The 26,252-nt window shown below is 30.8% G+C and overlaps 1 protein-coding gene across 2 annotated transcripts in view; it reads right to left on the bottom strand.

Annotated features, from left to right (window-relative positions):
* The window catches only part of Hmgcr (HMG coenzyme A reductase), a 108,799-nt gene that overhangs the window by 56,272 nt on the left and 26,275 nt on the right, over window positions 1-26,252 (bottom strand). For both annotated transcript variants that reach the window (XM_085947724.1, XM_085947725.1), the window contains exon 2: window positions 11,227-11,561. In XM_085947724.1, the coding sequence (XP_085803850.1) occupies window positions 11,227-11,518 (292 nt within the window). In that variant the 5' untranslated portion in view covers window positions 11,519-11,561. The remainder of the gene's footprint in view (window positions 1-11,226; window positions 11,562-26,252) is intronic.

Below are 26,252 nucleotides of genomic sequence, written 5' to 3'. Positions count from 1 at the left end.
TAATATTACACATACAAATACTTATAAAGAATACTAGTATATTCAATTCAACTCATTTAATTACATGCACGAGTATCACAAAATGTAAGTTTATGGCGTTCACGACATAACGTGAAAAATAATACATACATATTTTTAAACAGGTACTTAGTGTGATAAAAAAGTATAATGATGTACCAACACAAAATGACACTATTTTAAGAATTCGTGAAGGTAAAAAAAACAACGTCTACCTAATCTCACCCAAGCAATTGGAATATATCGATATCCGAAATAATTTGGACAGCTGCTGCCCTCCCAATTGGAATCACGAATGGCAGGTGAATTCTGCACCTTGGGAGAACAATTAACTGATGCTCTTGAAGTCTTCGTTAGTTATCAGGTATACATACACATATCAACACTAGCAAGAATGGCGTAGCCAAATAAAGATTTCTCAAACTATCATATTATGTAGATAAGCATACATAAGAGAAAGTCAATCAACAAATTGATATTCTCATTGAGTAAAATATAAGTCTCATTGGTTATGATGACATATGAGTTATGATTGAGTAAATTTATTTGCGACCCATCAATTTATTTAACTTAATGGTAAATTAAAACGAGTCATTTTAATATTTACCAGTGATAACTGCTTTATTGTTTTTTTAACCAGTTAACCGGAATGTGTGGGTCAACGCCGCGTGTCGACATGGATGAATAATCAGAATGCGTTAAAATGTAATATATTGTATCCTCGATTAGGTGAACTTAAATACAGTATATTTTCAGAGTTAATTAACTTGTTCCATTGCATGCCATTGTCCATTACATTTATGTAATTATTATGGTTAAATTAACGATCATTAAACGTTAAGTAATGTGAACAAAGGATATTTAGGAATATCAGTTTTCATCTATTATGGCTTCAGAATATATTTTCTAATTCTGTTTCAATGAACTCAAGAAAATTCTGTAAATCGCCGTAATAGAAACAAGAAATATATTACTTGTAAGTATTATAATTAGGGAGCGGATTTATATGAAACAAAAAACATGATTAGATGCATGCACATAGGCACGTAAAATCATTAAAATATGCACTAAAAACGAAAAAATATGCTGTTAAAAATTGAATTTTATATAGAAAAAATTGTAGATAGGCACTTCATATTAATGATAAAAAACGAAAAACAAATTATTTATTTTAATCATTATAATAAAATTACTATTTAAATTTTTTTAATAAGTGCAAATAATTAAATAAGAAATACAATATAAACTAAAGACAACTTTAAAAAACTAAAACGACACACTGTATTATTTCTAAATACTATTTAGGTAAGTACTATTTTTTGTGTGAAAAAAAAGTTACAATATTTTTTTAATGTGTTTTTGCATTATTTTTTTTCGCGATCTGCCAGTATTTGTTTATATATGGAAAACGACCTCTCAACGTCCACATAGAATCTATCATCTATGACCTATGTCATAGATGATTGGGCAAAATTTAAATAAAGGTGCCTGAGTTTTCACTTTTCAGATAAATCCACACCTAATCAGTTATGTAAACATCATTTTTGTTAATGATCCTTTAAATCTAGATTGCTGGATAAAATATTGGCGAATTTTTCGTATTTCTCTCCCATCACACCTGGGATGAAAGACAGTGTTTTTTTTTTAACATATTCCACCATGTCCAGTGACTATTACACGAAATCCTCATGTCTCTTACAGTTTTTAGAGTACTTCGGGTTAAAAAAAATGAGTCTCGATCACAGCTATCGTCGGACAATCTACGATGTTTTATAAATAAGAACAAAACCCCATAAATATGCATTTATTTATGAAATATGCACTAATGTCTCAAATATGCATTTATATGCGCAATAAAATTTTATTTTTTGATTATACGTCTTTCAAAACGGATTTCTGTGCAACTCTCATAACTGTGCATACACCCTAACACAACATGCACTAGCATATAAATCCGGTCACTTATTATAATATCTACAAAAGTCTTACTAATTTTAGTTTTGTGTAACTAAACTCATTTTAGAAATGTACAGTTGCAGATTTATAGGTAGCATAACCGTGCGCGAGAATAAGGCGTCCAACTTTTTTTTTAATATAGACAAATTTTTGGAGTTTAAAAATAATGAGAATGTCATTATATATCATGAAAATTGTAATATATAAATTAATTCGGTATTATTATCATCTCCCAAAATATTTATTATCGAATTACTAAATGATTTTTCGAATATTGAGAAAGATGCAAGTAATCGGGAATATTATTGAAAAGATAAACATTTAATAATACTTTAAATTTATTCAATGATACCAAAGATTTGGAATTGGAATTTGGAAGATGTGGAAATAATTTATTAACACAATCTGTCATAAGGCCATGGAATACTTTTATCTATATCACATTAATTGTGGATTCAGAGAAGAGAAAATAATCAAGTAGGTACATCGATATTGGAGCTATTTCATGATACTTTGCATCAAATTTAACTACCTACCTACACAGAGGATAATGTATATTTAATAAATGTGGAGTTTTGCGAAATTTTTAGATACGCACCCAAAAAACCTAAAGATTTTGTTTAAAATATACTATTAATATTATATATATCAGTGCAGCGAATAGGGTCCCGTATGATTATATAGGCCCCTGATAATGTATGATTTTTGTTAAATGTTGCTATGTGAAAACCTTATGAAACATTTAACAGTGTCAAATTAATGCTAATTGAGATCTAAACAATGACATATTCATAACAGAATTATTAGCTAAATATCTGATATATGAATAAGTCTTACAAAAACTTGGATTTATTTAATTACTTATTCAGAAAAAAAACAGTGCACCATGCACCACAATACACAGCGAAAGTACGACGTATACAATCAATCACATCTTTAGTATACAATAATACATTAAACTAATACTATCAACCGAGGGTACTTTTTGGAATTTGAATTGAAATTCTGATTGATTTGAGTTTTGCAACTCAAATGGAATAGTGCATAACTCAAACCAATTATTAGGATAATATTATAGTAATTAAGTGCAAGATACAACTAAGTTACTGATGACAAGAAATATACACGACAACTAAGTAGAAGTAGAGTAAGACAGTGAAAATAAAATGATTGCTAAACGAGTAAAATGAATTCATGAAAAGATTATAAACATAATATATATTATTATAATAACACATACATACAAATTAAATTATTTATAAAAAAATAATCAAAATTAATGGTATTAGGTATGGTAATTAATGGTATAGGCCAGGGGTCGGCAAACCGCGGCTCGCGAGCCACATGCGACTCTTTGGGTATTGGCGTGCGGCTCTTTGCCAAATTCCCAATTCACATTTTTTACAAAAAAGGTATGATTGTTGTCGTTTTAAATCCGCCCATTGTAAAAGTCGACAAATTAAATTTTTCTCCATTTCATATTGACACGAGCACTTATGAAATAGATTTATTTTTGTGGATTTAACAAGCAAAGAGTTATGTAGCTCCAAATTTGTAGGTCTTGCCACCAAAATTGAAGATTTGGAGAGAGAAAAATGCAATTTAATTTCACAACTCAGCGGAGCGTTCTAAAAGATCTACATAATGATGTAGATACTACGATTTTTAATACATGGTATAGCTTTCCGAACTCATATTCGAGTCTACATAATATGTATGTGAACAATCATTTTCAAACATGAATAATATAAATAGCATTTAGAGAAGCCAAATAACCGATGAGAATTTGGAGTCGCGCCTAAAATTGAAAACTACAAGTTATATACCAAACATACAGACACTCTCCAAAGAAATGCAAGGAAGGTCATTGTTCATATTAGTTTTAAGGAATGCGTGAAAATTATATGTAACTCATTTTCTGTAAAAAATATATTTATAATTTCTCTAATTAAATATATGTATGGCTCTCGAAAAAAATTTTAACCGTTGTGATACTCATATTTGGCTCTTTTGGTCCAAGAGTTTGCCGACCCCTGGTGTAGGCTAAACGCACGATAGACAGCACCATGTTTCATGATAGATACTGATTACTGTAAGTATACATCTATTTTAATATGTCATTTTATATCGACTTTTTAAGTATTAGATAGGTATATTATGTGGAGTTGTCAACACCTAGGTACATACGTGTACCAATACAATATTATTTTAAAATAATTATACTCACGATGTTGACTTTGCAATATTATTGATGAATGGTTAATAGCAATAATAATTATTATTAAAAAATGAATTATTCATTTTGTATGAAATTTTAATTTACGTAAAACACAATTTAATTTATGTTAGAAAATGATAAATAAAATATGTACAGAAGAAAAGTACATTATGTACCTATACGGTAAAATCGTGAGTGTTTGCAGTTATTTGAATGTGAATACAATGCATTGCCTTATAACTAAGATGGCTACTGCACCGCACTACCAAAAACGGAAGGAAAGCGTACATAATTACGTTTGCAAAAACAGAGCAGCAGTCACTTTCTTCGTCACAGCAGCAGAAATGGTATTCAACATTTTACTTGCTCACGCGTAACGAAGCAATCCAACTGCCTATTCTGAACTGTATGGAGTATGGACTCGACTCGCGTGCGGTTAAGGTTTTCGTGATCCGAATTACAAATTGAGGAATCCAACAGTAATTATTAATGACAATGCAATCCGTAATTGTTATTGCCATTTATCAATACTCAATAATCCCAACCGGTGTGGCGCCAGATATTGTTCTTTTTACCACATAATTTCATCTTTAGTATTTTTAGACGTTAATTTTTTTTTCAGAAATTACTACAAAGCATCGAAACAGACATAAAACGTATATTTCTGTATCCAATTATTTTTAAAGGCTGATCAATAAAACAATTAAAACTAATAATACGGATTAGTATCAACTGGAACATGGTTGTTGACATTCAATTGTCATACATTTATATATAAATTGCTAACTAACATATTATTATGTATTTCTATGCTGTCAGCCAATCACTATAACTTTTATTACAAATAATTATTATATCTGGTTATTTTTCAAGTGAGGTGCCTACACGAAATATTTTAATATAAGATTTTGATAAGGAGATACGAAAGTAAGTAGATATCAATATTATATTAATACTTTTGACCGAAGGTACTTGATGGAATTTGAATTTAAATTCTAATGGATTCAAGCTCTGTACTATTCCATTTAAGTCGTTTTTTGCGACCCGGGTTTCGCCTTTCGGCATCTTCAGGCGTCGTGTACACTCACCAAAGGCAAACACACACTGACAACGAACACCCTTAACTCTACCTTATATAGTAAAACAATACAATAAAGTAGGTAAAAACTCCATTACCTACCTATTTAGTCAGAAATTACAACAAAAAATACAATAAACAAATTATGAATAGCTGAAGTGTCAGTAAAAAACCCAATTAGTAAAAACCCTATCTTATTAATAACAATACACTGGACAGCATATTATTATAATAAATCGTCAAACCTAATAATAGGTCAAAATTCTTTATAACAATAAAAAATACTACACTCAAGAGGTGTAAATCGTCAATTCTAAGAAAAATAATTAATCGAGTTAACTAATGAGATGTCTATAATAATACTACTTACAAGGTACCTACTTTTATAACATTATTTTTTAACAAAAACAAAATTATATATATAAACTCGCTTAATATAATATAAAACTCACCTAATATAATATATATATATATTATACAATTATGCATACCTAAATCCTCATCCCTAGACTCTCATACAAATATATATAATCTCATACAAACATATATAAATTGTGTGTCAATACAATTGACCATAATATAGTCTCATATGTAAAACATCATATTATAGGATATAACAAAGGGCTACTAGGAAAGCTGAGTTGATCGTTCAATATAGGTAAGCTCTGCAACTGTGCTCTATTTATTTCTAATATTTCTTGGTAGAATAATTTATAATCACCCGTATGACTGTGAAGTAGTTTTGCACCCTTTTCAATGTCAAACGTGTGTTTTTCATTTAATAAGTGGTTAGCAAACGTTGAAGTATCCTTCTCCAATCTTTGGGCTGCTAAATGTTCTGAAATTCTAATACTTTTTGTGAAATTTAGGACAGTTGTTACAGTCTAATTTGTAAATACCGGATTTATTTTTAATCTCTATGGAGTCTTTATTATTTATTAATAATCTACCAACTGTGTTATTACAATAAAATGCCGGTTTGACATTATTTTTGGACAGATGTTTTATAACTTTTTCACTGGTTTTACCTATATAACTTAATCTACACCAATGATTAGCAATGACCGGTTGTTGATTGTTTTTAGAAAACAAATAAGAATCACCTTCTATAGTTTAACCAGCCAATATTCAAACTGTGGTTAAATTCAATTGTTCTTTTCAATGAGCATTACAAAAAATTTGAATTAAAACATAAATACATTCAGGGAGCAAATATGAAAAAAGTTTACCTGCACAATCTACGTCATTATGCATATTGAAATAAACGAAAGTTGGGAAATATAAATACACCTTAACATAGTAAATTCGTACGTAAGTGTTTTCCAGAATAAATTCCTATATTTATTTTCGCCTGACTGGTTGGTATCCGTGAGTTATTCGAAAATATGAATTTGTTGATTTTGAAAATATTCTTAGAACACGAATTTTATTTATAATTCAATAAACGTCTGTTGATATATTTGGATATTCTTCAATTTGACACACGTCGTAGATTATTATTTGACTTATAATCGATTTTTATTTTGTTATGTTATAAGTTATAACATTATTTACTTCCATCTAAAATGCAATCTTCGCCACTGATGGGTAACTATATGTAGTTTAAAGTACATTTTAATCTATGGTGTTGGTTATGTTATGACGCAATCAGAAGATTATTATCTATTTGATAACTTATTTATATCGGTAAACGGTAGAGATAAAATAATCTTAATTTACTTATAATACTCGTAGTATTATAAATGAGGACAGTTTGAATGTATACTATTAAAACAGCATGTTAACCTTCGAAATGGAAAGAGTAATAAATCACTTACCTCACAATTTTTGCAGGTGTCAGGCAACTCGCGAACAATGATAGCCCACTTAAAAAGGTCAAGAATAATTGAAAAAGCGGCTGAGGATGCAAGGGGTACAAGTACCTATCACATCGGTTTAAAATAATTACAAGATAAAAAGAACTTTTTATATACCACGTTTTAAAATTTTCTGTTGAATCATATAAAGTTGACAATTCTATGTATTAATAAATACTTTTTTTGTACTTGATAGAAATACTGAATACATATAGAATACTGAAATGTCATTTTAACGCACGTATATAATAATAATTTAGTTGCTAGTACCCCTTAGCAACCAATAATAGTGTTTTACTTTTAACGATTTTTTTTCCGAAACATACAAAACAATCATATGCATATACTGAAAATGAATTCAATTCTGCTTAAAGATGGCCAAAAGTATTAAAAGAATGCATTGTCCACGTGTTCTGATATATTTTAAAAGTTTCAAAAGCTAGTCGGGAGATTAGTTAAAAATCTTCAATCGTCCAATACAAATCTTGGACAAACAAGAAAAAAATCGTACTGGACACACAAGAAAAAATCTGTACCGGACAAATAAGAATACGAGCTAATAAAAACGTGGTAAAATGGTGCAATTTTCTTGTACTAAGAATGTACTTATTTATTTATGCCTGAAAAGAGACAGGCAAAATTGATTCGTATAGATTATTTGACATGGGCAAAAACTCGTGAGACAAGTAGAATATATCGATACGATTTGAATACTATTTAATTTATCAAATTAGTTTAAACTATGTATAACTAGCATCTTCAAATAATTAATATTCATAACCGCCACCCTTCACAAATATATCCACCCATCCGACTACTTTCCAAATATTGCCATAAACAACTAGAATAGAAAGTCATTACATGGTGCATTCACCGAAGATAAATAAATATCTATATCGAGTTTTAGAATTACTTTTAGAAACGTCTTACTAAACATATATAACATTACAATATAATAATAACATGTTCTACATAATCGAACATTTGCCATCCGTAATTAATTGTTTCGTATTTTTTTCTAAGACCCGATCTCCCTTTAAATGATTGTTGCTATGCTAACTCAATTAATAAATGCATTTAATTTTAATGTGTTAGTACATATGACTTATATATTGTATGCGTTGTCACCTAAAATATATATGGCTAAAATTTCTCTGAGGATATCTCCCACATCAATGATACCTGCTAATGTGTAGTTAACATTACCATATTTGCAGATCAATCAAAATAGTTAGAAACATAGGGTATACATTCACATCTTTGATGTTAATTTACTCTACTTGCGATATCTACGTCCTTGGGTCCATTGTGTTCACAGCCTTCTAATTATTCATATTACAATAATATGATTAAATCGATATGCTATTTCATATCAATGATTTAATCCAATTGGAACATGTCCATACTTTTTTTGGCATTTCGAAAGTGCTTGAGGTACTTGGTAGCTCAAAGACATTACGGCAAGTATGCTAATTGATGTTTGATATTGAATGAATTACGCAATTTGGGTAAATCACATACATACCTACTGCGCAAATTATATGTAAATATATGCAAAGTTTCACGCTATTAAAGCCGGATTGGTAATGTAAATATTACTTACCTACTATAAAGTTTACAGCATACTGATTAAAAATAAAGAAACAGTATGTACACAACATAATATTATGTATAAGATATTATTGTTTGATATTGAATAATACTCACATATAATGTTGAATATACTCATATTACAATGATGGCATTATTGTCTATGGTATACATTACCAGTGACGTCCCGTGGGGGTAGGCAGATTGAGCGTCGCTTGGGGGCGGCAGTTACTTGAAGGGCGGCAAATCGAGGAGAATCATTTAGAAATAGCTACTTAAACTTAGTAATAACGAAAATTTATATTTCCATTAAAAAAATCAGCTCACTAGTTGGATTTGTTTCAAACCAACTTATTAATTAACATAAAAGGTTTAACAGGTCTGTATTTTTTTTGTCGCATTCGCGATGTCTAGTTTACTTCCGTTGGCATTCGACGTCCATCGTGACGAGAAACAAGACGTGCACAGATGATACAAAATACTGTATAAAAATGGGGCGACATTTTGGCGCTGCCCAGGGGCGGCATTTTGTTTAGGGACGTCACTGTACATTACTGTCAGTGTTGCCAAGTGCCATTGACGAAAATATGTCAGATAGGATAAAAAATGAGTTAGTTGGAAAAGGAGTAAAAAAATTAAGTTGGCAGAAAAAAACAGATTGTCTCATAATTTAAAAAAAATGTCTAGACACTAGAATTTAAAAATTAAAATTTTGGAGATTATTTTCGAGAACAAAATATACTGAAGAAGAGTTATTAATTGTTTCGCAAATAATAAATACAAACAAAAATATCAGAAATGGAATTTGGTAATCACTCAAATATCGTACCTTTGATTTATCGCTAACATATTATTATAGGGTACAAAAGTCCGGCATGTTGATTTCCAAGGAAATTATTGTACTAGTCAAGCTTTTTAATAAGAAATTTTAACCTGTAGCATTGACGAAAAACGCTAGATTTAACGCCATACACCAGATGCGTATTTTGCAAGCTGAGTGTCTATTACATCTGGCAATAAAGTTGACGACGCTGATTACTATATTGAATTTGGTGTATAAAAGCAACGAAAACACTACCGCATAAATATGAGGCACACATATATTATTATACACTCATTCAATTTCTTGACGTATCAGTATTAGATGCGAATGAAAATTGATGTGTTTATATCTTAAGTATATTATCTATACCGAGTATCGACCACTACTTTCTCATAAAATATCAGTTGGGAAAAAAATGTACCAAAAAAATACAGCTGTTTTTCGTCATTTACCGACGTAATCTATCAGGCATATGCCAAATTTATTTTAGTTTCCTCAGAAAAATAAGAATTTATATTGTTTGTTTTCCGACGCTGTTATAACGAAGTATTGGATTCAGATGGTAAGCTTTACCGCGGTAGACGGATGAGTGATGACGTTTATGCGAATCGCAAAGTTATAGGAAAATGGAATGTAGATGGTACGGGACGGAGCGAAGTGGAGAGAAATGGAAGATAACTATATTGGGTACCAATATAATATACTTGCATGTGTGTGAGCTTAAGTGGACGTTGTTTTCTAACTACTCATGATACAGCATATTTTGTTCGGTCATAAGACTTTTCATAAATTATAATATGTTATCATCATTATAACAGTGTATTTTGGTACCTACATTTCATTGAATTCATACACCCGATATTACTTATTTTTTTTTGTATTTTTACATTACGATGTTAACATGTTAAACTTGTAATATGTAATGTTCGTTTCATGTTAAAAAAATATATCTAACAGATTAATAAGATATAAATGGTAAAGCCAGTCATCATGGATGAGTTTCGGTTTACGACTTAATGAGGGCAAGGCCACAAATCGCAATAAATACAAAATTTTCTAATATTATCAATATTGAATGCGCGTTTCGTTTACGTGACAGAGTTTAATGCATATTATGATACAGATCTATTCTAATATTTATAAATTTTTTCAACACGAGTTTAAGTTTACCCAATATTTCTGCACACTCGAGTATTGAACCTTGTCACAGCCTCACACAGTCGGCAATCCACTTCTAAATATTTCTGTGTTTCTTAATTATAGTGTCAGAAGTGTAACGTAGTGGTACATGACTGATGTTGACAACATCATAAAAACGGCAACACGTCTAGGCTAACAAAGAAAAGGCAACAAAAATGAGATGTTTTGAATGAATGATTTGTTCAGAGTTAGTAACAAAAAAAGAACACAGCTTGGTTATACAACCGATTATAGTAGGTACTAATTGATAGTAGAATTCTAAGATATATTTAATTAGATCTCCGCGAGTACGTGCTTTTATACAACAATGTGGACTTTCTCTACAAACTGTTCGTACCTATATCTTAAACAAATAATTTATCTTTTCTTCGATCTAACTTTGATCTTAATTTAGACATCGACGCACGTCACTATATGTTATGAAGATAAACTAATGCGTACCAAATTCAAAACGATTGTATTTTAGGATAAAAATAAATAAACTTACCTAGTATATTTTTGGAGCCAAGTTTCAGTAGGTTGCGGAACTGATAATACCCGTAAAGGACTGCGAGGCACCTTATAAAGGTCATAACGACAGCGTCTGCGGCATGGTATTCAGCCTCGAGTCCAGCGCACGCGTCGGCCCAACCGCCGCACGCGCGTATCTTGGAGGACGCCGAAGCTGGCTCCCTTTCCACGGCGAGCGCGCAAGCCGCCGCCGTCAGCGTCGCGACGATCACCTCCCAGGGATGCGTCGCGCACAGTTCACCGTATTGTCTGAAGAAACGCGACACCATGGTGAAGGTAGGGTCTCGTAGACCCGCGCTCCGCTAGTTTAAACTGCAAAGAAAACAAATATTTATGAAATATGGAAGGATACTTTGAATCAAAGTCTAGTCTAGACAAAAAGCCAAGGGGCGAGATAAATTTGATGCGTGTATTTAAGAACAACAAACAAATTCTGCATAGTCCGGAAATCATCAAACGCATTTAATTTCACAAAGATTATTTAATATATTATAACATTTATAACTGTTTAATATATTAAATTAAAATAATGGGGTTTCGGAGAACGGTCTGTTTTCTAATACAAAATGGAAGAAAAATCTGCAGTTAAAATATAACTTTTATAAGTTTTACGCCAAGCTACTGTAGAGCCAATGAAATAATATTGTCTACATTATATGAAATGCGAAAAGGAAAATAAAACCTAGTGGAGTTTTATGGGTTACGTGAATAAATTTAACAATTTACGTAAGTCCTTACACTGACATAGCGGTGGCAGTAAATATAGAAAAGAAACATTGTAATAATTAATACCAACAATTTTGGAGAGTAGGTTTTATGGACATGATGTTTTTTTCTTACACTCTTTCCCTACTCTAAACGTCAGGAGATAATATATAGGTACCTATGTCAGAAGTTAATAAAAATTAATAAATAAATAAGAAGATAAAGATATTTTTTTTTACAGTCAGGTACTTTTGTCTCGTTTGGCGTCATTGCCGTACTGTGGAAGGTGATAATGAGCAAGATATTTCATAATCTGTAATAGAGTACAATGTCCGATGGTATCTCAAAAGATTTGATTAACCGCCTCAAAATGGAATCTCGTCCCCTCGGCAGACTTGACTACATCGGATTTCATTTGAATGTATATGTGTACATATTTGCACAATACGACTTCTAACTTAGTGATTCTCAACTTTTTTCATTTGACGGAACCCTTGACGCGATCTCCAAATATCGCGGGACTCCCACCTGGCTGACGAATCAATGAGTAAATTAGGAACAGTATAGACGCATACATAGGCAAATTGTCACCCGTTAACAGATTTAAAATGCTGTTCTTTACTATTTTAGTGTCAAATTTCATAGGTACTACCTATACTTGAATAATAACTCAGTTAGGTACTGATATTTTTATTTAAAAATTAATAAAAAATATTATTGACATTTTTTTTTCAAAATGGACCCCCCCAAATAATTTTACTGTGTGCGCGCCTAGTGTCACTAGTTTCTCACATTGTAATTTTACTTCGTCTGCGTGGAGTAATAATCAATTCGCGTAATTTATGGCAATTTTCATTTAAGATATTATATTATTTAGGAAGTTCTTATATTGATTTTTATGAGTCAAGGTAAACGTTAAATAACCGCGAGTGATCGATCCTTCACCACTGGTAGGTATATAACGAAACGGTGTCATACTAAATTAATCAAATGACAATGTTTGATGACGAAATTAGTTGTCAAACATAATTAATTAATTTAATGAGATGATGAATAATTATATTCTCGCGCGATACAGGACACTCTTTGATTTATGAATTAAATATGTAAAAATGCTGTAAACTATTATGAAAACCCACCTGACACGCACGAAACGTAAATAAAACGCGAAATCGGCCAATTTAAAGCATTTTGCCGCCATCATTCATTAAAAATAACCGTGACCCTATTGTCTTACCCGTGGCGGATTCAAATTTTCAAGATACAGCTGACCACTCGAAGATTATCACTTTTTTACCTATGATAATATTATTATGTTATGCTCAAATAGCATAATGAAAATTGATTGTATACATCGTCAATCAGAATAATATTATTGTCAACGGCCAATGTCTGAATCGCTCCATTGCCATCGCTGCTAAAAAATAAGCCCCCAAGGCTGGAAATATTAAATGGACCGTCCGAAGCAAGGCTGATGAATATGATAAAATTGATAAACAATACGAATCATATGCGAAATTCGATATATTATTATGCCCAAATTGGAAACCAAGACACAGTCGTTAAAATTAAGTATTGTACGTACCAAGGGACAGTTGATTAAAGAAACCCTGACGTTATGAGGCAGAAGCGATAATGATAATATTCGATTCCTTAGTCATATAAGAAAACAACTCAAAATATCTTGTTCTGCGTTTGAAAATTTTGCACAAATTCTCATTTCAATGTTAACGCCTTGGTTTTTAAGTAAATGTGTTTATTTTTTATTTGCAAGGCACAATGAAATTTTACAGTTTCAAATAATTTAACCAAATATTCCCGTTTATAATTGAATTAATGATTAATCCCAGAAAGGGATTCGATTTTATGACCCGCTAACGATTTTTTTTTGAATTGTAAAAAAAAGACTTTTCTAGATTGAATAGCATTATCAACCGTAAAATTTTGAGTTGTTTCCCTATATAACTAGGGTATTTATATATATATATATTTGTTTTGATTTATCTGTCTTTCTGTAACGCATGAGAACATTTAGATATATTGCGTCGGTATAGAAGGAAAATTTATAAAATATACAAAAACTAAGCTGGATCATCCACGTACATGGAATGCCGATAGTGCTACCAGTAAGGAAGGTTATGTACGCATTCCCTATAGGTAAAAAAATACGTGGATGGCCAGATTGCTGCACAGTGATACGGGAGATTTGAAGATTCTTGACCAGGATCGAGAAAATTTCTGTAATAGGTCAAAACTCGTCAAAGGTTGTTGAGACAAGAATGATGAGGATAGCAATTATATTTTTACAGTTTTTACAGAAGCATGGATACCTAGGTACAAGACGACAGATATAAAAATAGTTAGTTCACATAGGTATAATGTGTTCAAAAAAACATTTGATAAGAATTATTTTCCAATTGCAATGATAGAAAGTATATGGGTGACCTATAGTTTGTGGTAAGTACTTACTAACTTATTGACATTTTGATTAATCTAAATAAAATGCTCTTGAACGATGCCTAGCTTGGTCAAGTGCGGACAAAGCTCCCATGACATTGCAAACGGTAGGAACTATTTTCGAAAATCGACTGTTATTGAAAACATCAGATATTTTTAACGATATATGCTGCGGGAGTGAGAATATGTTTAAAAAAATAAGTAAGTAAGCTTTCATATTAATTAAATCATGAATAATTTAAGAAGATTCTACTAGAAAAAATAATCGGCGTTTGATTAATATCACAATATACATATCCGAAAACAGCACTTACTAGAAGGTTAAAAATAAGAGATGTATAGCCAAGGATGATCAAGTGTCATCATCAGATGATCAATAAAATGGTTGAAAAGCAAATAACCATTACTCGATATGAATTCAAGTATAAATCAAAACAAAACAATTTATCGAAGACCTTCAAATAGTTAGTTTACTATAAACAAATAATATAATTAACCGATGGGATGATGCGATTGGAGTTCAACTTAGTGCTAATGCTGTAATTCCATTAAATAATATTTCATTAATTATATAATATTGTCATACACTATGTCAAAACACTGTGGTACAATTATTTGTGGACAACAAAAGATTAATATCCAAGCCAAAAGGGCGTTAGTGACAAATAGATATTCAGGAGAGCAAATAGAGATTAATTCTATTGAGGACAACTTCGTCTCTTTACAAATTATTTCTTAGTATTGGGTTTTTTTTTTCATTCTTTTATGGAAGAATAATATTGTTGTGGAGTATGAAGTTTTAATTAATTAATTTCTTTGGAATTAGAATTTTTAAATCATTTGCTTAAGAAAAATAAGTTCATAAAGAAAACACTGAATTGTTTCTTTCCCATTATTTTATTTATGTTTTTGTTTGTATTTCTGTTATGTTTTATTTGTTTATCATAATCATTTTAATTTTGGTACGTTACGTTAGTAGTAGGTACGTTAATTCTTATTCGCTTTCTGTAGGGTTATCACTTCCGCCCAAATTGGAAAATCGTAACTCTTTTGGCATTCATCTATGAAGAACTCCCTTTTGCCAGTCTGTAGATATTTTTTTTGTAAACTTAACCTCATATTTAACTCAAAACCACCAAAATGTTACGTACGCCCTTTTGGCTTGGAGGAGTCGATACTATTATTGACATACCTACTTAAATATGTATTATTGTTGTATGTATAAGTTGAAGTAATTGCCAATAAAGACCATATTATTTCTAATATTGTGTAGGTACATATATTACATATTTAAATTAATATACGAATGGCACATCGTAAAGAAATTAGGAAAACCCAAAAAAATATAGGTAGGTAGGTGCTATAATATGCTGTTGCCAGAAATTGTATCCAGTAACACCATTTGGACTTCCATAACTGGGTGGATATAATAATGCCACTAAGGACACTAATAAGCATCAATTTCCTTAAAATACGTGAAAGTGACTTTAATTGGAGTAATAATTGCATAGTCAATTATATCTATTTATTTGTTTTTATTATTTTTATTATAATTAAAAGTGAAACATTGCTATTGATAAAATCGTTTGAAAGGTATGACCGACTTCGCAACAAACTTCGAGATGCTGAATTTGACAGTCAATGAAAGAATATAATATAAAAAAAAAACAAAATTTTGAAAAACCTTGGTAACTTTACTTTCGCCTATAAACTATCGATCCGTCTGATTCATGCGAATTATTTCTTATATTTACGTTTAAAATGAGGTACCTACTTCAAATTCCACTAATCCATAAATAAAAAAGAAAAAATATATTATGGAAACGTTATTAAAGAACATAATTATCAAAATTGTAAAAGAACAACAATCGATTAAAGCAGATGAAATTGTCCTGATGATTATTAAATAATGTGGAATAAGTAGTAGGTACATGTTGTGTAGTATTATAAATTATAATTATCATAATTGTCAACAAACTAAATTAAACTACTGAAGATGATTTACTTTGTAATTAATACCATAAATTGTAAGTCATCATACCCTATTTACCAAAGAGCTCTTTAAATATATGTTTTACAGAATTTATTGTTCTACCGATAAACATAGTATTAAACCAATACTAGAGATAAGAACGCATACGGAAAGAAGAAGAATTGAAATAACAACCAAACTCACTAAACATGCATCCTAGTCGAAAATAACAAAGATCGACCATTCTGAAAAATATTAATATGAATATAGAAGATTATTTAAATAACTACCTATCTTTAATTTAACCTGGAAAATCGTCATTATGTACAAGTCGCTCTAGCCAGTGATGAGCAAGGTACAGTGTCTGCGGACTAGGAAGATCGTATTTATAATATAATATGTGGAAGTGTTTTGTAAATTATTCGGTTTGGATAATTATGCAAAAAATATAGACCTATCCTATGTATATAAATACGGCCCCCAGAAAGTTTTTAATATGTAATATTTTTATAGCCCTAGATTCATTTGTATGGGCATTTATTTCATTGTCATTCTTCAATCATAAACACCAGGCCTTGACTTGATAAAAACTTTGTAATTTTGATATAGGTAAAATACGTACTTATCTACGTTTTAATGGGTGTTTAAAACCAATATTGGATATAATTTTATTTTTACAATGTATAGCATTACTATGATACTCTTTTTTACGTACATATTCTTAATATTAAAATTGACATGCTAGCAGAATAGATTAGACATGGACAAAAATCTACAATAATAACTCTTATTGAATTCAGGTAAAGTTAGTTTTTAATTGCATACATAGTACCTACCTTATGTATTTTTACATTGTACCGAATTTTGACATTGCTTTGCGTAGTGCATTACGCATGTTTTGAAAAAAAACCTAACGTGAATACTTGATCTATCAACCGTGATATTTAGGACAAGTACACTATTCGTCATTACATAACAGCACGATGGTATATTTTGATGTTGAGTGAGATATATTTTTAATAATATTGATAAAAAATGACCGTAGTCCAATATTCATGGTCTCTGGAAGTGCAATAAGTTATGTCAGCGACCAATCGCAAATCAATGTGCGGAGCAATTCGCGGCTGTCGGACTGCAAAATAGTGAACTTGACACAGCTGATCTTGGTAACATTTTATAAGTTAAGGTTGCAACTAAATTGAATCGCGAGTTCATTTCAATTGACACGACACAAAACACAATAATGATAGTAAAGACATTACGCGCCAGTGAAAGCAGTGTGGTACCAAAAATTGTATGTATCAATTACGTATTATACAGCAGGATTTTCCAAACATTTCTGCGATGGAACGCTTTGAAAATCCAGAAATTTTAACGGACTTGTTTTGTAGGGTTGGTAAATAATACCTACATACATAATCAATATATTTTTTTTAATGATTGATTGATTTAGTAATTATTTTTAAAAGATAAGTTAAATATTGATTTTGACTCCTTGAATTGCAAATCTTTTTGATAGACACAATATTAGAAAGCTGAAATTTAAATCTGGTGTGGCATCGAGCCTGTTCTTAAACTTTGATTTCGTTGCAGCATAATAAGAAAATTCTGTTTCGCATAAATATGTCGTAGTAAACGGAAGTAAAACAATTTTAGCTTAATTTGACACACTGAGGTACTCTTCCGATAAATTCGCGGAACACCTGTTTGGGAAACCCTGCTATACAGTAGCGTTCGTTGATGTATACAAGATGATGACACCCTTGCATTGGAAATTTCCATAGTAAAGTGGACGTCACCAGAATAAGAGCAGATTTGCAACATGTATTACAATGTAAGTGGAATTCACTTTTCAACTGCATCCTACCATATAAGTTGTGTGTGGGGTTATTTAAGCAAAATATATGCATATAGGTACATCGATGCGAATTTGTAATATGCACCCCAATTACTATGTAGGTACTTATAATTTAATTTTCAACGACATGTATTTGTTTAGGAAAAAAAATACAATTAGTATAGAAGACCCAAACGTCTATGAGGACAGCTAGGGATTGCAATACCAAATGAAAATATCAATACCGGTATTTCGGTATTTCCTATTGAATACCGGTATTCGTAAAATATAATATGAAAAAAAAAACATAAAACCTGAAAACTTCTAAAACCCGCGAGCGACTGGCGAACACATTTGGATCAATTAAAATTAGGGAAGTGCCTACCTACAATGGATAAATGTATTTCGAAAATCTGCACATGCCATTGTTGGTTACCAAGGACGTCGAAAGGCAACAGAAGTAAACGAGCCATCGTGTAACCAGACAAAAACTATATTTAACCTTTATGTTAATTATTACTACATTTTGTTTCAATTTTCAATACCGAATATATCGGTATTGTCTAATTTTTAAAACCAGTATATCGGTATCGAAAAATACTGGGATACCGGTTTTAAAATACCGATATTGCAAACCCTACGCACAGCCATTTTATTCATGTTACGACCATTAGGGACTTAGCGATAGTGACATTTTTGCATAATTGACTCTACAATCCGATGTGGACCTTGGCCGCCTCACGAAGAGGTTTCGTAACAGATTATTAATTTAACGAGAAATAGATGTTAGCCACTTGAATAAAAAATCAATCAATTAAGTCTGCTCTGGGTACAAACTCGCATTAAAAAATGATTTTTCCAGACCCGGGATTCGAACCCGAGACCCGCGAAGCTAACACGTATGCATACAATTTCTCTAACATGGCAGAATACTAAGACTTATGGTTAACACTGTTTTGCCCGCACTATCTATATAAAAAGTATATTATACTCTATATGCAATATAGATCCCTCTACATAATTACATACTTATTCATAATAAATACCTCAGAAGCAAACCCGTCAGTTTTATTTCAATAATTTTATTGTATTGCATAGAATATTATTATTAATACACTTATTGATTTCTTCTTCAACCAGTTTTCATTTGTTAAAAAGTCTTCTGACATCATTAAACGCTACGTATTTCAAGGGTTCATAGACGAATGCTATTATTGATACTTTGGCAACATAAAGTCATGTTTGACAGAATTACAAAGACACAACGTTATATATTGGGAACGTATTGAACCAGACATAGACCGAGACACAATTTTTCTACAATGCAACTTTCAATACATACGATCAAAGTATGCATTGAAATTTGCAGTGTACCTATGACCAAATTAAGCCCATAATCCTATACTGAATATGACCACCGTTATACGTGAGCTAATTTTAAGTGCAAGCAGAAAGTTTTTAAGTAGGTAAGTACTTATTTTTTTTGTAATTGTTCGAAAAAATGTTCGAACAATTTTTTGCAGACTGACGTATGGCGTCTCTGTTACAGCAAACGTGATTGACAAACGTCAGTATTGCGATTTGATACCACAAATAACAATGCAATACTACGACTTATTTTGGAAGTGAATATAAAACAAAATAGCTATATTAATAAATAGTTATATATTATTACGATATAACAAGCATAAAAAACATACGATTCTCGCTTTTAATTCTTCGATATTTCGATGCAAAAAAAACTTGATACTCATATCAATATAATATAAATTATTTAACTTTCGAAATAATCACATTTTGTTTTATTTATAAGATGTTTATTGTGAAAACAGTGTCTCGAAACCGTGTGATTTTTTTGTGGTTTATTTTAATTTCCTCTTAATAAATTATTAATAAACTGATTTAATTTTGATTTAAATTTAAATAATGATGAAATATTATGTTGAATTATTAGTATTATAATATAAATTAAATGGATTAGACGGATGCCTATAGGATGAGACCGCCACTGTATTTTCCCGACTGGAGCAGTGGGTGCTAATGAACTATATCAAGGCTTTGCGACTATCCTTTACATATTTGATATAATAGCAAGTTACATTATTGGTCAATTGATAGTTGACCGAATCACGAACGGGATGACACAGTCTAAGAATATCTGCGACCTCCAATGATTTGTATACGGAATTAAATCTGGGTGTATGCCATTTTAACGAAAAGGCATAGGTACACAATGACATGTACCCAATTATTGGTCGATAAATATCCGTCAGCCAATATAGAAATCTTTTAGGCTTGAGAAGATTAGATTGCATGTTATTATTTAATCAATAATGTTTAATTAAGCCATTTTTTATTGCTATTTATTGAATTATTGGAAACCGTGCAACACCGTGAAGTGTATGTAGATTGTAGAGTGTAGACTGTAGAAAAATTTGGTTGCAGATCAAAACGTCAGCTACGTGTGAGCGAGAACTCTGGCATTATGTTCGTCAAAGCAGAAGTGGAGAAAATGTCACAAAACTTATTACTTAATTATGACGAAAAATATCACGCAATTTGAATATCTAATATTATTATTTACTGGCGATATTTATAAAATATTGAATCTAGTTTACCTGTCAAGAAAATACGAATTTCTACAGTAACGCAGGTTATATGTGTACATAAATATTAACCAATTGAGGTTACATTCCGTACCTAGAGAAAAAAATTAACCCGGGGATTAACATTTATTTGATCCATAGTATCCCAACGTGTGAATATTACTGAAATATGTTTAATACTACATACCTACTTATTTTCAATATCAAATAGCAAATCAATGTCAATATCTTGTGTGGGGGTAGATATTCTTCAATGAATGAGGCAGGATTTATCTTGATTTACAGTTTTCGGAATGTATTTAACACTCACAAAACAAACATACGATACGCAATTATGAAATATTAAAACAGAAAAAAGTATTATTAATATTGTCATCAGGTACACTTATATTTTTAACACGTCAGCGTATTGATGCAGCGGATCGCGTCTATAGTCGACAGGGTAGGTGATGGCAGTTGCGATACAAAAGGCTCGCTGGGTAAAGAGATGACAGGGGATGGTACTCTTTGCTTGTCCTGTTGGAAAAGGCTCAGCTGTGGAAACTCATAGGGCGTTTGTGTGGTTTTGCCGCGACTCACTGTTTACGACTACTGTTCCCGATCCACCCTTGTCGACTCGGCTTTTAAATGTCAACTGAGTTATATTTTAAATACTAATTCTGTTGAGGAGGGTCCACCGCATCTCTGACGTAACAAAATATAGCGCATGTGTCCCACCGCCCGTCGCCGTCTCTAGGGGTTTACGTAGATTCACAAAAAGTAAGTTTTGATAGATTAAAAAAAATCATACAAATATATCACATTTAGTGACACTTTTCGTTATCGCTGTAAGTAAATAAGCCGTGCCCATGTGTTTTAAAAAAAATCGTACTCACGAGATTATTAATAGGTAGGTTCCTCTATCTCATTGAAGATTTTATTGTCTCTGTTATTATGACGAAAAATATTAATGCAGGTGCATGCATATTGTATAGACTATAGAATATTATTAAAAAAAAAAAAACAGAAAAATCGACACTAGTAATTTCACGACAATAACATGAACTATTTGCATACTAAGGTGCATACAGTTTTCGGATAAACAATAAAAAAAAAATACATAAGGAGTTCACTCATAAATTTATAAACGATTTTCTTTGTAATTATGATATTATTTAGTAATTTTTTACTTTTTAAAGTGATATTTCTAGTTAATTAGTGGACAAAAATACGTCTATATTCCAAATTGTTATATCCTGGAATTTCGGGAACAAGCAATCAAATGGGATTGCAATTCTAATAATATTATACAGTTCAGGCTTGTATCCAAAACGAGTCTTTTCTTAGACAATATATTTTTATTGACGTTATTATTTACTTATATAATAATGTACTTACTATTTAAATAATTTAATCTGGTCCACAAAATAGTACATAATATATGAAAACTGATACAAGTTTCATAAAAATATGTCTCTGACAAAGGTAAATTCAGCAAGTCAAAAATAGACGCACGCCAAGGCTTACAGATATATTATCTTTTATTACACTAATTTAAGTATTGTTTTGATGTCATTCATATTGTAATTAATGAAATTTGAACATTAGCAGTGATGGGCAAGAGGCCGGTTGTCTCTATTAAAGAGTCCCAGATAACGACTTGTCTGGGACATAAGCGGGGTCCGGCCGTTAAAAAAATTGGGTTACGTCTTGTGAATCACGGCCTCAAGGCCAGTCGCACAATCTCAATTGAGAAATTGCCCCGGCGAGATTTTCGCCGATTTTAATTTGCAATTTCGCGTAATTGATTGGTCGTTTGCATTGACCGATGGCCGCACACACTGCTTTGCGGTTGCTGCAATACGTCATCCGCATTTTTATAGACTTGAAGGCTTTTAGACAGCGATTTCAGTCATCCAATCAGTAATTGGATTGTTTGATGAAGTATAAGAAAAATTACACACCGTTCAGTTACTGTAATACATCGATTGGTAATAAATTCGGATTGTGTCATTTACAATAATTAATATGTTCGGTGCATTGTCTTGTGGATACTGCCTTAAAAACATAACTTAAATTTTAAAGTAGAGCAGCGCATCTATTCTATACCTACACAATACTGCTGTCGGCGGCTATCGAGGGTAGTTTATCGTATTTTTGTATTGAGGTATTATAATTGTTACAATAAGTTAGCCGTCTAAACAGTCAAAACTGTGTATCTCGCTCTAAAGTCTAAAAGTTAGCACACCCAAGAGAGATGCTATTAATACATAGTACTTATTGTAACAATTACATCTAACTTATTGTAAAAATTATAATACAATACAAAAATATGAAAAATTACCCTCGATAGCCGCCTATAGCGGCTATTAACAGTCTTGTGTATAGAATAGTTGCGCAGAATAAGTTAAAGACGATAACGCGGATCTGCAATATGCACATTCGCGAAGACAGAATTCATTTTTCAATCACCAACATTGTATATCTGGCAAAATTTAATTCAATCACGTGCCCGTCATAGTCACAATGAGTCATATTATGTACTTATATGTATTGATTATCAGTGATTGCTAATTGCTACTAATTAGTATCATAATTAGTCTATGCTACTAATGAAACATTGATAATGTGTGAATTTCTGTTAGTTACAGACTTCTTATCCATATACATATTAAATAACACCTAGCTATAGATCTACCATCATAAATTGGCGTTTTAGCGAGGGCGCTAGTATGACATTGAGAATGTTGCCATAACTAACAAAAAAATGGTTATTTATACATTTTTATTGGTAGTAGATTTATGTACAAAAATATTAAAATAAAAAATAAACACAATCAAAATAAAAACGCGTTACTTTCTTTATAACCATGAGGAAGAAATGCATAGTTGGAAAAATCATAAATTGTAAAATATAAAGTAGTATTGTGTATATTTTAGTCATGGAAAAAATATAATAAAAAAGGCGAAAATAAATTAAATTCACTCTAAAGCCAGTAAAATAGTATCAAAATCAATGGAATTTTAAATAAAACACGATAACAAACTATAAATTACACAAACAATGTAGAAATTATATAACTACTATTATAATGGTTCAATTCCAGATAGACTATCATCCGATTCTGTGTCACTCTTAGGACCATTTACAGTAAAAATAAAACCAGTCGAGGTCATATTATGGAATTCAAACTTGTAAATGTCAGTTTAATTAATACACTAAATTTCTTTATAAATCCGTTTACATACACAAATAATAAGTAAGTATTCATTTATATTGCTATCCGACATTAATTTTTATTTATATCATAACTTTGAACAAAACTAAAAAAAATAAGAAATAACTTGCGTTGTAATATAAATGCAACTTGGTAACACTGAACAACTGTCATGGCGACTTGCCGTTGTATTCCATTATCGATATAAATAATCATTTCGTTTTGTCCTTTTTCGTCATCGCAGAATTGCCATACTTTTAGAATGATGTCTCTGACATTTCCACGAACTGTTTTAGAACTACTTGCCATTATGCACTATACTTATTTCTTCTGTATTTTCAAAAACAAAATATATACCCCGAATCCTGCACACTGACGTTTCAAAATGTAAACATTTGACTCAGTCTGGAATAAATTTGTCATAACGCCCAATCGCCCGGAGTTATTTTCGGATGTCTACATTAATTTCTTCGTGGAGACATAATTCGTTGTTGATTATATTAAAATATAGCTTACTTTAAATAATTGGTGCTAAGTAGCTATCGAATAATGTCAAATATTAAAAGGTCACATTCGTTTATTAATAATCTAAAATGCTCTTTATGTTTTCAAATGTACAAACAATAAAAATCTTGCGAGCAAGAAAAATAGCGTACCTACCTAAATTAGCAACAAACACTCATTCGATTATAAAATACTATATCAAATATAAAATTATGTATTAGGTACATTCCTTATTTAAGGAAAAAGGTTTTTTCACTTGTTGATCTCTTTTTTTAATAGGTAGGTATATTTTATTTATCAACACTAAATATAATGTGATTTTGATATTTTGACGCCATGAGAGCTAAATAAACGCAAGCGCAATCCATAATTCGAGAAACATGTTGTAAAATTAAATGGCATTTGTGACAAATTTATCCTCGATAGACAATTTTAGTTTCAAATTCGACCGGCTGCCAATTTACGATGGTAGATCTATACATACTCGTATAGGTAGTCTGTGGGTGATTACTGATTATTTATGGTAAGGGCTGGACATGTAGAGAGCATTAGTAAATTTGAAAACTATATCTTTAATAGGTAGGTACTGTATTTATGTAACAATACGTACATCTTCTTAATTTTAGTATAAACGAAACCGATAGGATAGTACGCATACATAAATATGTAAGTACCTACCTATTCAAAGTAATACAACTTATACGACATATTATAACTTACTATTGTGCAGTAAAGTTGGTCCTAATACTTTCATTTTATAAATAATTATAAAAAAATTATAACTTTGAATATCAGTAAACTATACTCAATATTTAGGTTAATATATTAAGACATAGGTAATGGGGAATCTATATGTATAGATAAAACGTAATATTTCTCTAAAACGATAATTCTCCAGAGTGTTTGTAACTTGAAACTGATGGAAAAGGGCACTTAAGTAGACAGGAATAACTCAGACCACTTAAGATCTGTTTTTGGAAAATAAAATTATTATCTTAATTTATGAAACCAAAATTCTTATAAATTCTCTCTTTATAAAAGTGGTCAATATTAGATATTTGCATTTAAACATTTTTTTTTAATTCAAGTAACAGGTAACATAGGTAGGTGGTCAATTATTTTGATTAATATAATTAAAAATAAAATAATAATTGCATTGAGAACTCTACTCCAGAGTGAGTTTGAGAAATTTTGATACGGGCGATTGCATGTTATTTTTTAAGAGATTATTGCAAACTTTTTTTAGTATGATTTTTGATTATGCATAATGAAATCAAATAATGTGATGTAATTAAAATCGTGAATAAAAGAAAACACGAATCATCGCATCAAACGAGATTAAAATATCTAAACAAAAAATAATGTTGTATTATTTCTGAAGGTTGAACGAACCGCCGGCACTTTCGCATTTTACAAATAAACGCAATAATAATACAATACACATTGTACAGTATCTCCGAGTACATGTAAATTAAAGTTCCAATTTTAAATATTGCGGTGTTGCCAATACATAACTTTTTTTGTTTCCTTAAAGATTGCTTCACTAACTAACCGCACTAAAATTAGAATTAAATAAAATTTCGATAAAAAATAATGATTTCTTGATAAATATAATTCATCGATGTCAGAACGCATAATAGCATTTTGTAATATTTTGTGTATTATCAGTTACAGTAGGTGTATCAAAACTAAGTATGTCTATACAAGTTAATTGATATTTGTCAT

Source organism: Rhyacophila brunnea, unplaced genomic scaffold (assembly GCF_057557595.1).
Source record: "Rhyacophila brunnea isolate RB1 unplaced genomic scaffold, BYU_Rbru_1.0 scaffold_2, whole genome shotgun sequence".
NCBI lineage: Eukaryota > Metazoa > Arthropoda > Insecta > Trichoptera > Rhyacophilidae > Rhyacophila > Rhyacophila brunnea.
This window is presented reverse-complemented; position numbering and strand designations above follow the sequence as displayed.